This window comes from Pelophylax lessonae (assembly GCF_965119305.1).
Source record: "Pelophylax lessonae genome assembly, chromosome: 1".
Classification (NCBI taxonomy): Eukaryota; Metazoa; Chordata; class Amphibia; order Anura; family Ranidae; genus Pelophylax; species Pelophylax lessonae.
This window is the reverse complement of record NC_138768.1, coordinates 81,154,825-81,168,698: the sequence shown is the minus strand read 5'-3', so window position 1 is coordinate 81,168,698 and position 13,874 is coordinate 81,154,825. Positions and strand designations below refer to the sequence as shown.

The following is a 13,874-nucleotide window of genomic DNA, read 5'->3' as shown; positions in this document are numbered from 1 at the left end:
GACCTGCGTTAGTCACAAACTTCCACCCCAGGCAACCAGGAAAAGTAAAAGTACGACTCTGGCGCTGGGGAGCGAAACCGCACATAGGGTCTCCCATGGATAAAAACAGCCGCTGTAGAGTGGGAACAGCTGTCTGCACTCCTCTGATCCAGGGCTGGGTTGCAGATATTTGGGGGAGCTGAATAATCCGCTGCCCTGATGCCAGCGCTTCCGCTGGTAGGAAATGTAGGCTGGTAGGGCTATGCATTTGGGGAGAAAAAGGAACCTGGTGTAGTTACCAGCCGCTGAGAAGGTATCTTGCAGGGACTGTCTCCCGGATTCTTCATCTCTGGTTCTGATGCTGGGCAGAGACCATCAGCGCTCTCTCCTGTAGCCAGCGCTTCTGCCGGGGGGATGAACATTGGGGTAGTGTCCAATTGTTGGGGAGGGAGAATTGCTTCCTCTACTCCCGGTGGGGATATCTGCTGTTGGGAAAACAGTTCACACAGATCCTCTCTCAGACTCTCCCGATCCAACTCTTTTTCTGCTGCTGGGCAGATGCCAGGGGCACTCTGCCCTGTAGCCAGCGCTTCTGCTGGGGCACCAGATGAGATGCTCTGGACTTGCTGCTGAACACCATTTCCCAGCCTTCCAGCGCCTGTCTCAACTCCCCCTTCTGAGACCTTCATGCTATTAGCTTGTCTCGCTGCCTGGGGGACCTCCGGTGCGTTCCGGCATTCTAGCGCTCGCAGTGCCCTCTGTATCATCGCTGCTTCTTCCATTGCAGTTAGTACGGGAAAACGCAGGGTCACCCCTGGCCCCATTTGCTTCTCATCTTTGTGACTGTCTGCCATTTCTCTCGGACAGTCCCAGGCAACGGGAGCCATGCCAGGCTGCTGATCACCGTCAAACAGCCGCTTGTAGGCAATCTCAAGCTCCCATTCCTGCTCAACCAGGAACTCCAATTCCTCCAGGTCACACGCCTCGTCGGGGAGGTCCAGCACCTCTTCTCGGAAATCCAGAATGTGTTCCAGCCGCCACTCCTCATCGCTCCCAAAGTCTGAGTCTCCGTATATTTTTTGATGGAGCAGCCCCACGCCGCCATAGCCAACGCCTTCTGTCGGGCTGCCATCTGCTGTACCTGGCCACAGTTGAGCCGCAAACCACCGGAGGGCTCTGTAGCTGGCGTCCAGCCTCATTTCCTCCTGGACCAATCTTCTGAGCTCCGTCTTCCCTTCATCTCGCGGTCGTTCCCTCAGGAACACCTCTCGCGCACAGTACTGCATCCGGTACATCTCTGTGGAGGAGGGAAGGATCTTCCCCTGATGGTGCCGCTCGTGGCTTAGCGCCTCATGCCAGAGTTGCCGGCGGATCACATCCTCCTAGCCGAGCCTGGTGTGCTCTGTCGCTGGTCCCCGATGGTGCTTCCGCATGCCTTGCAGCCTCCTCCCGAACTCCGCTCTCATGCTGGCTGGTCCCCGTATCACTCCTCGGCAGCTGCCCAGATCTTGAATCCTGGTGGTGGTTTGGATGTCCTGGACTGCAGGAGACATCCCACCGCTGCCAACCAATGTAACGGATCTTTGTACCCCAGCTGGGGACATCCGCCGGACCTGTGTCTCCTGTCCTCCAAACGCACCCACAGCCTGCGGAGAAGCCATATCCAGCCCGTAACCCCTCAATCACGAGACAATCCACACAGGTGTTGAGGGTTAACTATGCAGAGCTTAAACTGTTTATTACATTCCAAGACAACAGTTTTACACACAGTTAGGGAAACTCCCTTTAGCCTTGCCACAGCGGGGGAAGGGAACAGGGACCAACCAATGAGAACTGAACTGTACATTTGAAACAGGCAGTCTTAATACACACCCCCTGCGGAGAGATGTCTCCAGCTCAGACCATTGTCTGTGTCAGGATTCCACACAATTAGACACAGAAACAGGAGGGGGGGGGGGGCGGGGGGGGGAATGGGCTGTAGCATTACATTACAAACACTTGGTTCTCAAACGTATACACATGCAATAAACGTAATGCATACATGAAGGACAATATACAGTGGCTGTGTTTGCCACAGGAGGGTCAAGTGAAACAAAAGGCAATAACCGTGGGGGATGGGCTGATGGAGAAAATGGAGGTACATTTGTTAGGTTTGGGTAGGATAGGCTTCTCTGAAAAGGTTCTGTATTTTCCCACCGCCCCCCCTTTCTGTATACCATACTGTACATTCCCTATTCCCACCACCTCATTCACTATACCATGCTGTACATTTCCTACTCCCACCATCTCATTCACTATACCATGCTGTACATTCCCTACTCCCACCATCTCATTCACTATACCATGCTGTATGTTCCCTATACCCACAACCTCATTCACTATACCATGCTGTACATTCCCTATTCCCACCGCCCCCTTTCCGTATACCATACTGTACAATCCCTATACCTACCTCCTCATTCCGTATACCATAATATACACTTCCTAGCGCCTCATTTTGTATACCTTGCTGTATGTTCCCTATTGCCAACACCTCTTTTCTGTATACCATCCTGTACATTTCCCATTCAAACCACCTCATTCGGTATATCATGCTATATGTTTCCTATTCACACCTCCTCATTCCATTTACCATGCTGTACGTTCCCTTTTCCCACCACCTCATTCGGTATACCATGCTGTACATTCCCACCACCTCATTCAATGTACCATGCTATATGTGCCCTACTCCCACTGCCTTATTTCTTATGCCATGATATTCACGCCCTATTCCCATCGCCTCATTTTGTATACCTTGCTGTATGTTCTCTATTCCCACCACCTCTTTTCTGTATATCATCCTGTACATTGCACATTCAAACCACCTCATTTGGCATACCATGCTGTATGTTCCATATTCCCACCACCTCATTTCGTATACCATGCTGTCCACTCCTACCACCTCTTTCGATGTACCATGCTGTATGTGCCCTTCTCCCACTGCCTTTTTTCTTATGCCATGCTATACCCTCCCTATTCCAATCGCCTCATTCCGTATACCATGCTATACTCTCCCTATTCCGTTCGCCTCATTCCGTATACCATGCTATACTCTCCCTATTCCATTCGCCTCATTCTGTATACCATGCTATACTCTCCCTATTCCATTCGCCTCATTCCGTATACCATGCTATACTCTCCCTATTCCATTCGCCTCATTCTGTATACCATGCTATACTCTCCCTATTCCATTCGCCTCATTCCGTATACCATGCTATACTCTACCTATTCCATTCGCCTCATTCTGTATACCATGCTATACTCTCCCTATTCCATTCGCCTCATTCTGTATACCATGCTATACTCTCCCTATTCCATTCGCCTCATTCCGTATAACATGCTATACTCTCCCTATTCCATTCGCCTCATTTTGTATACCATGCTATACCCTCCCTATTCCAATCGCCTCATTCCGTATACCATGCTATACTCTCCCTATTCCAATCGCCTCATTCCTTATACCATGCTATGTTCTTGTTCTATAACATCTCATTTCATACACCATGCTGTACATTCCCCATCCCATGGATTTAGATTTTTCATACACTTTAATGGAGAAACTAAATGCATGAAGGGGACATCTCTGTATATAGCTGAACCCTATTCATCCTACTTCCATGTGATGCCAGACAGCCAAAATCTAAGGAGATCTTGAATGCATTTGTTGTATTCCTTCATAAGTATTAATTAATAACAGTTAGTTGGCTGTGTTTAGGTATTTTAACATCTCATTATAAAACAATCTCCAGTTTCACAGGCTTCCTATTTGGATGTAAACAATTATTTCCAATCATAAAGGCAGAAGAAAGGACAATCCATACATGTTTATAGATTTCACTAGTTGCTTTTCCTGTGTTATTGCTTTCACTGGTAGCTTCAGTGATGTCCTTTTCATACCATTTCCAATTTCCTTAAGGCAAATTTGTGCAAGGTGTCCCTTATTGAATGCAGCAGGCTGCCTGGTGTTATACTCACCTTTGTCCTCCATCTGGTGTTGTTCATTGTGTGTTCTTGTTAGGCGTGGCACAGCCCTTCCTCTGAAAACATCCTTGCCAGGTCTTCTTCAGGCTAGGTGCTGTGGTCCATTTTGTTACTATGGGAAGAGCCGTACTCTGCATGACAACTGGAGACCACCAGAAGTATGGCTCTGCCCTTTGAAATGAGTGGGACTGTGGCATGATGAAGAGGACGTGGCTCCTGATGGGGCCACACAGTAAAGGTCATTGAATTGTGGATGAAAATAAGTATAAAAGACTAGGTTGGCTATAACCATGCTCTGCATCCATTAAAGGTTAGTGAGTTCCAAAGATACAGTTGTCCTTTTAAAGTCTAATCACATGCAATTTTTTTTTTTTAGTTTGGATAAAATGAGGAGGAGTTTTTGTCAGATGTTGTTAGTATCTGTGATCTCACATATTTCCCTCTCTATGATGCTTTTGCAAGAAATTAGGGTGGTGGTTGACATTGGAACAGAAAAGCACAATGACATCATTTCTAACCCTTAGTCTACTAAAAATGTTTTCTTGTCTGTAACCCTCTTGGAGAAATTTCCCATTACTTCCTGTCCTGACAGGAAGTGACAGTAAATTCCCCTATAACAGCCTAATAAAATCTTGATGTGGGTTCAACCCCTTCCCACCTCTATTCAAAGCAAATTAAAAAGTTATGGCGGCTTTTGGGCTTTAAAGTATAACTAAAGGTTTTTTTTTTTGTTTAGTTTTGGATAGAGTGGAGAGAGATGTGCTCCCGGGTTTCATCTCTTCTATTTGCCATGTTTACCGTTCTCACCAAAATTGAAAGAAAATCCAAAATTATGGGTTGCCACCAGAACAAGTATGAAGGGAAAATATTCTGATATGGACACTAGTTCCAGTGACAACCAGGGATTCTGTCACTTTGGAGGGATTTCCTCTCTCACTTCCTGTTTTTTTTTTTTTTGTTTATGAAACCGGAACTAAAGGGAAATCTCCCTAATAAGGCACAGTTGGTAAAAAGTAGTTATAACCCTCCCTTACTCTATCAAAAAAGTGTTCCCTTGAGTTCTTTCTACTTTAAATCTTAGTCAAAATTTTATGTTTTGGACACAAGGGGAAAAAGTTAGATTTTGTGATTTTTTTTTTTTTTTGCCATTTTGTGTTCCTATTGGGCAGATTTCCCCCAATTACTGTCCTCACCAACAAGGACACAGGCAATGGAAACCCGTACTGAGAGGAATATGAATGTTGCTATTAAATACTGGTTGCCTGACTGTGTTTTTGACACTGACCCGAAACAAATATGCAATTTATAAACGCCTAGGTAAAGTCAGCGCTCAAAATTTGCAAACTTTTTCCAGGTTTGCGTCTTAGAAAATTTAAATGATTTAACCAAAGGGGTCAGCAAAAGAACAGAATTGAAGCATTGATCAAACCTGTGTTGCCATCTAGGTGTGTTTTCTGAAAAAAGGTAGTTATGAATCTCTTGTTTCGTTTTCTTATTTAGTTTGTCCGTTTCCGGCGGAGACAGTGGTAATCCGTGACCTCAGCCCAACTGATGTGTCTTTTTCATGGCTTTTACCCGGCATTTATACTTCCATTAATCTCCTATGTGAGGCTGAAATCGGGAAAACACATGGACCGGTGGAAAGGGTAATATGATTTCTCCTTAGCGCTGTGGCATCATCCCCCTGTGGTCTTTGTTCAGTTAATAATTACTTGTAGTAGCATATTTTACCATAATCTGAATTATTGGGTGATCAGAAATGTAATCCTAAAAATTGTAACTAAAGTGTATGGGAATAAAAATGACAAAAAAATAATTTCTGCCTGCTATCACACTGATCATGTGACTGAGAGCCGGTGTCCTGCCGAAATTTCCAACTGTGCAAGTTGGAAAATTCGGCAGGACACAGGTCATCCTGGCTCCAGATATTTAGTACGAGATCCCTAATCTTGGCCACACTAGCACAGTCACTGACCTAAAACAAGTATGCAGGACAAGAGTTTAGACTGGCTACCTGATGGGACTTCTCTCACCAGGAACAGGATGATAACTGCGAAGCCTGCATCCTTAAAAATATATCTAATATAATAAATTCCAAGTGTCTCTGTGTCCAGTCCCTGTGTCCGCGGGATTGCGCTACTGCGCATGTGCCCCACGGACAGCCGTTGGGACTTGTAGCGCAGAGACTTCGGACAGAAGAACTGTGGTGTACGAGGGGAGGGGCCGTGTCTGCAAGTGCTAATGATGGCCAAGACCAATCACACGAGAGTGGGCGGAGGTGCTTAGTTGGCAAAGACCAATCACGCAAGAGTGGGCGGAGGTAGTTAGTCATCACGCAAGGAAGAGTCAGTATCACCACCGGCCAACCATGGGAGAAGACACGTTCCACAGGCTGGAGCCTGTGACAGCACACCCTCCTCTACATTAAGCGTATCCCCACTGGCTAACCAGTGTTCTGTCAGAAAACTCTAACCCATCAGATTTCCCTAACAACGGCCGAAGAACACAGAGCGTGTGGGTGTATATGGAGCGCCCTCTGCTGGCTGGAGGTCATCTTCACCCAGGAACAGAGCGCCCCACTGGTGACATATAGTTAGTGGTGTACAGAGCGCCGTCTAATGGTCAAAAGACAGAATGGCCAGAAAAAGTGTCTAAAGCGAAAGTAAAGGCAAAACCCAACTAAATGTGTGCCTCAGCCTTTACGATGTTATCAAAATTCCCTACCTGTTCTGTGCATGTGCAGTAAGACGTGTGACGCGGCTACAGCTGGTGCATGACGAACCTGCGCCGGAAATGACGTAGGTAGGGAAATCTGATGGGGTAGGGTTTTCTGACAGAACACCAGTTAGCCAGTGGGGATACTGTTCTGTCAGAAAACCCTACACCATCAGATTTCCCTACCTATGTAATTTCCGGTGCAGGTTCGTCATGCACCAGCTGTAGCTGCGTCACACGTCTTACTGCGCATGCGCAGAATAGGTAGGGAATTTTGATAACATCGTAAGGGCTGAGGCACAAGTCCTAACTGCGCATGCGCACCAACGGATCGGACAGCGGCATCTCTTATAACAAACATACATCCGATCTCCATGGCACACACTGCGCCGAGTCGACAATGGGACAATCCTATTCCCTACCCACACGCGCACGCCCACTGTCTCATTGTTGGATCAGCGCAGTGTGTGCCATGGAGATCGGATGGATGTTTGTTATCAGAGATCCCGCTGCCCGACCCATTGGTGCGCATGCACCGGCACATGCACACTAGCACTTTTGTCTGACCCCTTACGATGCTATCATAATTCCCTACCTATTCTGTGCATGCCCAATAGGACGTGTGACGCGACTACAAGCTGCTGCATGAGGAATCCACAGCTGATCTCAACCGGAAATGACGTAGGAAATGACGTAGGTAGGGAAATCTGATGGGGTAGGGAAATCTGATAGAACGCCGGGCGAAACTGTTGAAGCGGCGGGTGTGCGCGGGCACGCGGCGGGTGCGCGCTCGCGTGGACTTACAGCTAAGCGGCAGCGGCCGTTACAAGTGGCGGCGGGCGAGCGATGTCACGCGAGAGCCGCTCGGTCAGCCCTGCGCGTGTCTCCGATGTTGCTAGGGCAACAGGGACGCTATGCACAGAGCTGGCTACGTCATGCGGCTCTCGCGTTGTTAAAAAAAAAAAAGGAGATAAGCGAGAGCCTGTCTGTTTTTACAAATATTTGACCATATATGTTCTAGCGCCCGTTAATTTAACAGGCTTAATGTCTAGTATATATATATATATATATATATAAGTAGTAGCAGCTCCTGTGTTTCCATGTTTCCATTTCTAAAAAAAATATGTATATTTTAGTTGCAAAATATATATGTATATATATGTATGTATGTGTATATACATATGTGTATATATTATATAATTTTTTTTTTTTACAGCGTAACATTACCTTGAAAGGAGCAGACAGTACATACTACACTTATAATCTAAACAACCTGCATCCATTCACCAACTATTTTTTTCGCGTTCGATGTTCATCATATGATCATTTCTGGAAATGGAGCAACTGGACCAAAGAAAAGAATCACAAGACTTTGGCAGCAGGTACACTGCACATAGTATGTCTTCCTTAGAACCCCATGATGCTGTGTTATTTAAAGTGTGTGTACAAGCATATGTATATGATATGTGTGTGTGTGTGTATATATATATATATATATATATATATATATATGTGATAATTTTTTTTATGATAATTATGTTCAGGACTAAAAGTCTAACATTTGTTTTAGACACGTAAATATAAACGTATATGCGCATTGTGTAAAAAGGCTGTTCAATCCTTTTCAATGTCTTTTCTGATCCTCCACTTCCTTCACTGTCCCCAAACCATCTCCTGATAGTTCAGAGCCCTGGGGGCACTCTGCACATACTCAGTTTGGTGTGTATTGCTAGAAAGTTTTCATTTTTTTGCGAGATTGCATGTGTTCTGCACAGGGCCAATCCAATCAGGAGGATCAGGGGTTATTTAGTCTCATAGCACAGTTTGAGGAGAATGAAAACTCCTTCTACAAGCTTTATTAGTGCTTGGCTGGACACTAATAGATGTCACAAGACTGCTATATACAGCTAATGAGAAAAGGGATTTAGCAGTTTATATTTACTAAAATGATTGAATTTCCATGTACTGTGGGAGACGAGATATAGTCAATCAAAGTTTGCTCCTAAATTTTTTAGAAGATTGCCAAACCCAACAACCCCCATCTCAACTGTTATAATATCTATTTGTATTTGTGTATTTGCCATTATTAGAATTTGTGTTTTTGAATTTCACAGCACCTTCAAGAAAGCTGGATATCTGGGCAGAACGGATACAAAGCCCGGAAAGCTGTTCTATAGCAGTCTATTGGAAGGTATTTGTTAAATCTCTTTCTCTTGTATCGTAGTTACACTGCTTTGGAGTTTCCAAACACAACCCTGGCTTATCTCCGATCATTGGCTATATACACTCTCTGTGTGCATGTTATTTTGTAATCTCCTAGATGATGACTTATCAGCATGGATCTCTGCCAAATCTCTAAAAATTGCTTGAAGATATTTATTAAGGTATTATCATGTGTAGTTATTGCACATTGGAATTTGGGCCATTCATTGCAGGGTAGGGTTTTTACAACATACGTGCTCACTAAAGTAAACCTGTCGGGTAGAAGTTGAAGTCATACATAGTGAATACTGTTATTTGTATGATTGTGCAAATGTCAACATTTCCTGCAAAAATCCTTGCACCTCCTTTTTACTTCTTGAATTGAATGGGCAGCCTGTTTGGATGATTGATAGAAGAAGGAATCACTCTCAGATGGATTTTATCATTATATACTTTTTGACAAGAATTACATGTATACAAACGCAAGAGTTCATGAGAACTTCATTTCCCCTTAAAGTAGAACTATAGACAAAACTTCTGGGAGGGTTTTTCATTCAAGGGAGGGTTAGAAACCCCTGTAAGATCTTTTTTTTTAGTGTGCCATCGGTGTCACATTGGGGAGATTTCCCTTCAATTCCTGTCCAATAGCCAAACAGGAAGTTAGAGGAAATATCTGCAAATTAAGGAAATCCCTTGGGGGGCCCCCAGGTCACCAGAACTTGTGTCCCCATTAGAAAATTTCTGGATTTTACTTTCATTGATATTTGTAAACCAGACAAATAGTGAGGTTGACGGTCCCTAACCTTGACACAGACACTGATAAAACGTTTTCTGCTTTTAGCTATCCACTTGCCGTCAGATCACGTACCGTATCATTTGGCTTCAAGTGGTTGCACCCCGGTACCTTTTTTCTTTAGAGCCGGCAGTCAGCTCTCTTGTAATAGCAACCGGAGTGGCTAACAAGTACTATTACTATTACAAGAAGTGGGAGAGGACCTCTCAACAAAAAAAAATTGTTTAGGGGTTCATATGTAAACAGTGCTATAAAATGCCTGGTCTTAAAGTGGTTATACTTTGAATGTTCTTTCAATTTTAATTTTACCGTTTAACAGGTGTAAATGGCGGAAATTTAGTCTTTTGGTTTTTTTGTTATTTATTTTTTTTTTTTTTTATGGTACCTGAAGGTTGAAATCAGGATTGCAGTGTTGTGTAAATGGTGGAAATTAGTCTTTTGTTTTTTGTTTTTTATGGTAACTGAAGGTTGAAATCAGGATTGCAGTGTCGGAATACCCCTTCTGAAATGGCTATGTGCAGGAGTTCACATTAGGGATAATGTTCAGAGTGGCTGTAAAGGCTAAAGGTTTTTTTAACCTTCACGCATTCTATGCATGAAGGTAAAAAAAAAAACGGTGTGCCCCCTCCTCAAGCTATCTCTCGATCCAGCGATTTGCATAGGAGCCATGGCTGTCCCGGGTCTCTGTCTCCTCATTGGCTGAGACACAGCAACGGGAGCCATTAGGCAGTTATCCAATAAGGAGAGTGTGGAGGTGGGGTCGAGCCACAGCTCTATGTGTCTTATGGACAAATAGAGCGGGGCTCGAGGAGCAGGCAGACACCAGTGCCCCCATAGCAAGCAGCTTACTTGTGGGGGCACTGGTCAGGAGGGAGGAGCCAGAAGCGTCCACGAGGGTCCAGAGAAGAAGAGGATTGGGGCTGCTTTGTGCAAAACCACTGCATAGAGCAGGTAAGTATGACATGTTTCTTTATTTTTTTTGCAATTGAACCTTTAATATCACTTTATTGATAAGTTCAAGATCCTAGTTCAAAACCCGCCAGGAAGCTGTTATCTGGATGAAGCCAATTATCTGTGGCCAGAGAATTCTCCGCCCCCACCACTGTACCTATACAGTGGCGGCTGTGTGTACATGCTACTATGGGGCGGAGAAGCGTAAACTGCTTACGATTGGCCCAGTAGAATGACTGCTCAAAGGTGGACTTGCTCAAATGGGTTGAGCTGTTCTGCAGGTGCCGGGTACTCGATGTCCGCCGACCCACCAATCGTTGGTAATACACACAGAACTGAGATCTGCCTATGTAAACAAGGAACAAGGCAGATCTCAGTCCTAACGGGGGGGGGGGATCCTTTGTTCCTGCAAAACAGGGACTAGAATTAATCTATTCCCCTAGTAAAAGCAGTATAAAAAAATAATTCCATAAATATATTCCATAGTTTGTAGACGCTGTAACATTCACATAAACCAATCGATATACGCTTATTGGGATATTTTTTACCAAAAGCATGTAGCAGAATACATATTGACCTTAAGTTATGAAGAAGTTCAATTTTTTTTATTGGATGCATTTTATAGCAGAAAGTAAAATATATATATATATATTTTTTTTTTTGTTATTTTTTTTTTTTTTTAATTGTCGGTCTTTTTTTGTTTTATAGTGCAAAAAAAAAAAAACAGGTGGGAATAAATACCACCAAAATAAAGCTCTATTTGTGGGAAAAAATGTTTATAAATTTTATTTGGGTACAGTGTTGCATGATCACGCTACTGTCAGTTAAAGTAACACTGTATCGCAAAGAAATGGCCTGATCACGAAGGGGGGGTAAATCTTCCAGAGGTCAAGTGGTTTAAAATACACTAGGTAGCAAAGATTACAAGGACGGTGACAATACAGTGAAACTGACGTACAACAACCAGATGCAAAGTTTCATTTTCTGACTTCCACTAGCATCAGAAGAGTGTTGTACCATGTTTCATTTATTGGCCAACTTAAAAAACGATTACGTTTGTACTACAGACTTTTTAATAGACCCATAAATGGCATTAGTAGTAAACTAGTACTAGTAAAATAATACCTGTATTGTGGTTCCTGTTGTCTTCTTTGAGCTCTTTAGCTCAGTGGTCCTCAACCCTGGTCCTCGGGGCCCCTAACAGGCCAGGTTTGCAAGATAACTGAAATACATCCCAGGTGATATAATTTGCTGCTCAGTGATTGCAGTACTCTAGTCTGCATCTCCCCAAGGTAATACTTAAAATCTGGCCTGTTAGTGGGCCCTGAGGACCACTGCTTTAGCTGACGAGTTGTATCAAAAAATCAGGTATGTATATTTTATACATTGTTACATAGGATAGGTTGGAGCAGTATATATAAATATAAATATATACCATATATATACCATACCTAGCCAATCCACCTGGAAGCTGGAAATCACTGTAGATGGCACTGCTACTTTGGTGATCTCCATTAGCTTACAGGTCCCATGCCAAGTGGCTGCCTTGCTGCTTACTGAACCCAGAAGTTTGCCCGCTTGGCATGGGAGCCATTCAGAGAACACTTTACATTTTCCCAATAAATGAAAAGCATTCTGTGATTGCATCAGGTGGGGATCGTGAAGTCACTTTCAAGTCCCCTTGTCTCCTTTGCTTTTGATGCAACATGACAGCCGCTCTGCACTGGACCTGGAAGCTAGTGGAGATCACTCGAAAAGCGTTGTCTACTATAGGGTTTTTCAGCTTCTAGGCCATTTATAGTATATAAATAGTTAGATTGTTCTGAGCTGTAACGATGTAAAAATATCCATGCCTGAAATTCAGCTTTAGGCGCTTTCACACCAGCGGACTGATCGGATTCACCTGTCCGTTTTTCAAGCGTACCCAATCAGACCACCCATTGTTCTCTATGGGGCAGCAGATGTCGGCAGACATGTGTATGCTGTCACCGGCGGACATCCGATCCGCTGAAAACACACAGGTGGAAATAAATTCACCATCCGCCCATTGGATTGGATGACAGTTGGATGGAAACGGACAGACAGTCTGTTTCCATCTGACTGCCCCACTCATATAGAACCGTGTGCTGTGTCCGTTGAGCAGGCGGATCTCCTTGGACGGATTCCGCCCCCTGTAAAAGGAGCCTTACTGCATCAAAGTCTGTGCTTTTGGTAGCAATGGATTAGTTTAGCGAAGATAACTTTGAATTGTGTGTTTGTTTTCCAGCATTTACGGCTTAATGAAGCAAATGGAGAAGTAACCTCCTATAACATAGAGTGGAAGCCTCTCCACAGTAATGAGAAATTCCAGCATGTCCGACTGTCTGGAGAGTCCAACAGAACCCAGATAAACCTTCCTGCCGGGGATAACGGGGATTATGAAATAAAAGTAACTGCCCTAAATTCAGCTGGATCATCACCACCTTCAAGTATGACCACTGTACAAATGCCCTGTGGTAAGTTCATCTGTTTTATCTTGATGTCTATCACAAAAGAGGAACGTGTTTGCATACATTTTAAATTATTTTAATACAGTTGAGGTCAAACCAGTGTAACTACAGATTGATAAATATAGATTGGGAGATCACACCCCTCTAGACCTGGTCAACAAAGTGTCCAGCGGGTAGCTTATGCAGTGCCTACAAAGAATCAGAGAGGGTGCTATAGGACCAGCAATCAAAAGCGAATAACCATCGGCCTACCATAGAATATATGTGGTCTTGGAATGGCAAGTTGGAAGAGTAAACTGGCTTTGGTCGGGGTCAAGTCATTTGCATACATTTAAGGGAGGGGACAAGGGGGGTTTGGTGTTTAGATAGAAGTGGGGTTCAAATGTGGGAAGGAATGGCTGGAGAGAAAAAGATGAGGACACCCCCCCCCCCTTCCCCGGCATGACAAAGAGTCAGCGCAAAGGATTTTTTCAAGTATAACCTCAACTTTATTACAGTTCTATTTATCATAAGCAATTCTCTTTTTTTTTTAATAAATTAGTTATTTGTTTTTAATTCTTATTACCTGTCCTTTGTACAGTCAACTTCTGATAATGTTTTAACAATGTTTGTAATTTTATTTCCTGGTGACAACTTTCGCCATTTACTGTCTTCTTAAAATGACCTCTACTTAAATGCTCAAAATATGTACTTACTAATAATACATAATTCTTTATAAAAAATAG

The 13,874-nt window shown here is 43.8% G+C and overlaps 1 protein-coding gene across 1 annotated transcript in view; it reads left to right on the top strand.

The window, feature by feature from the left end:
• LIFR (LIF receptor subunit alpha) overlaps positions 1 to 13,874 on the top strand; it is a 135,581-nt gene that overhangs the window by 107,533 nt on the left and 14,174 nt on the right. The window contains exons 10-13 of the mRNA XM_082264818.1: positions 5,500 to 5,645; positions 7,931 to 8,096; positions 8,829 to 8,905; positions 12,927 to 13,155. Coding sequence (XP_082120944.1) covers positions 5,500 to 5,645; positions 7,931 to 8,096; positions 8,829 to 8,905; positions 12,927 to 13,155 — 618 coding nt within the window. The remainder of the gene's footprint in view (positions 1 to 5,499; positions 5,646 to 7,930; positions 8,097 to 8,828; positions 8,906 to 12,926; positions 13,156 to 13,874) is intronic.